The sequence below is a fragment of the Fukomys damarensis genome, unplaced genomic scaffold, assembly GCF_012274545.1.
Source record: "Fukomys damarensis isolate Sample0158 unplaced genomic scaffold, DMR_v1.0_HiC HiC_scaffold_19, whole genome shotgun sequence".
Taxonomy (NCBI): Eukaryota; Metazoa; Chordata; class Mammalia; order Rodentia; family Bathyergidae; genus Fukomys; species Fukomys damarensis.
In genome coordinates this window covers 8,814,871-8,816,754 of record NW_022900931.1, presented here as the reverse complement: position 1 = coordinate 8,816,754, position 1,884 = coordinate 8,814,871, and the positions used below count along the sequence as shown (strand labels likewise).

The window sequence follows — 1,884 nt, the reverse complement described above, 5'->3', positions numbered from 1 at the left end:
CTGGTGGGGGGGGGGGTGGCACGGTCCGGGGATGCCCTGAGTTTCTGTGTGAGTCCTGTGTGCGGAGCGGGGGGCAGCCCCTGCTATTGGCCATGGCCTGTTTGCTGCAGCCTGGTGGGTCCCCACCTCTAAGACACCCTTCTTCCTCGGCCCACACCTACTGGAAGGAGCCAGGAGGCACCATCAGACTGTCACCTGGAGTTCCTGCTGCAGGGTCCCCGGCATGGGGAAAACAGGAGGACACCCAGCTCTCCTCTGCTTTCAGAAGCTCCGTCTCAAGTGTGCCTGTTGAAGCAATCTCTGCTCCCTCCCTCCCTCCACCATGGGTTAGAGTCTCAGCTACGGCTGTTGCCAGCTGTGGGAGCTCAGACAAGACATCCCTCATCCCCTATGTCTCCATTTCCTCAACTATAAAATAGGAATAAACCAGGCATGGTGGCACATGTCTGTAATCCTAGCACTGGGGAGGCTGAGGCAGGAGGATCACCGTGAGTTCAAGGCCAGCCTGGGCTACATGGTGAGTTCAAAGCCAGCTTGGACTGAATAGTGACAGCCTGTCTCAAAAAACCAAAACAGATGCCATGAGCCTCACAAGTGCAATGTCCTGAGTTCGATCCCCGGTACCCACCCCCCCAAAAAAAATGAGTCCCATAGAGAAACTGATACTTATCTAAAATCATTTGGCTAGTTAGTGGTAGAGTTGGTTCCAGAGTTCAATTTAATCCCAAGCAAAACTCTTGTCCTGACCTCTTCCATAAACTGCTAAGACTCAGGACAACAACACATTACACATCTGTCTCCTTGAGATCTGAATCCATGTTTTAAAATTTAATCATTGGGATAAATAGCTATGGGGCCCGGTGAGAGGTGTGTGAGAGGAGGGCATTAGATGAACTACACCTGGACACCAAAAGTGCTGATCAGGACACAGCACCTGACAAGTGTTAGTTTCAAAGTAGGTTAGTACCTCGTTAGCCCATTCATTCCGGTATATAGGAAAGAGACCGCCCCCCGGAGTTCAACTTGCTCAGGGTCTCCCAGCCAGTTCACAGGCTGCTCTGCCATCTAGAACTCAGATGAGCAAGATTCTGACTCTGAGGCTCACCTCGAAGGCCACCCCAAGTACCTACTTGGTGCCAGGCTCTGTGCCTCTCCCTGAGCCCTGCTTCCATGCCCCACCTGCGGTGACAAGGATATGGGATGCACTTGGTCCTTTCCCTTCTGGTTATCAACACATCCCAGCCATGCTGGGGCAGCCCGGAATAGTTCTGGAGGAAGTATGAGATCAGAGGGCTCTTTCCATAGATGTTGAAGAGGTTTGAAGTCAGCGGAGGGCTTTTGCAGGCTGGTTGAGACTGAGGCGGAAAGAAAGAGGGGAAAAAAAAGTGTTGCCATATTTATATTAAGAAACTTAAAGGCATCCATCCATGTCCTTTGATCCATTTTCTCCAGTTTTAGGATGCAACCTAAGGAAATTATCAAAATCAAGAAAAGAACGTTAGGCACAAAGATGTCTACTACAGGATATTTACTAAACACAGGAATTGATTTTAGAAGAAGCTAATATCCAGGAAAAGATACTGATATCTTTACTCAAAGCACCAGAAGACCACTATTGAGATGTTCATGAGGCTGGGGGTGTAGCTCAGGTCAGAGTACTTGCCTAGCACAGTAAGGTCCTGGGTTCAATCGCCAACACAGACAAGAAAAAGTTTATGAAGAGTTGATAGCTTTAAAGAAAAGTTTCAGGAGCTGGGCATGGTGGCGCATGCCTGTAATCCCAGCACTCGGAAGGCTAAGGCAGGAGGATCACTATGAGTTCAAGACCAGCCTAGGTTACATACTGAATTCCAGGTCAGTCTCAACTACATAGTGGGACCCTGT

At 49.5% G+C, this 1,884-nt stretch overlaps 1 protein-coding gene across 2 annotated transcripts in view; it reads right to left on the bottom strand.

Annotated features, from left to right (window-relative positions):
- Window positions 1-1,884, bottom strand: part of Fam227a (family with sequence similarity 227 member A) — a 51,073-nt gene that overhangs the window by 15,403 nt on the left and 33,786 nt on the right. For both annotated transcript variants that reach the window (XM_019205952.2, XM_010612889.3), the window contains one exon: window positions 1,198-1,355. In XM_019205952.2, coding sequence (XP_019061497.2) covers window positions 1,198-1,355 — 158 coding nt within the window. The remainder of the gene's footprint in view (window positions 1-1,197; window positions 1,356-1,884) is intronic.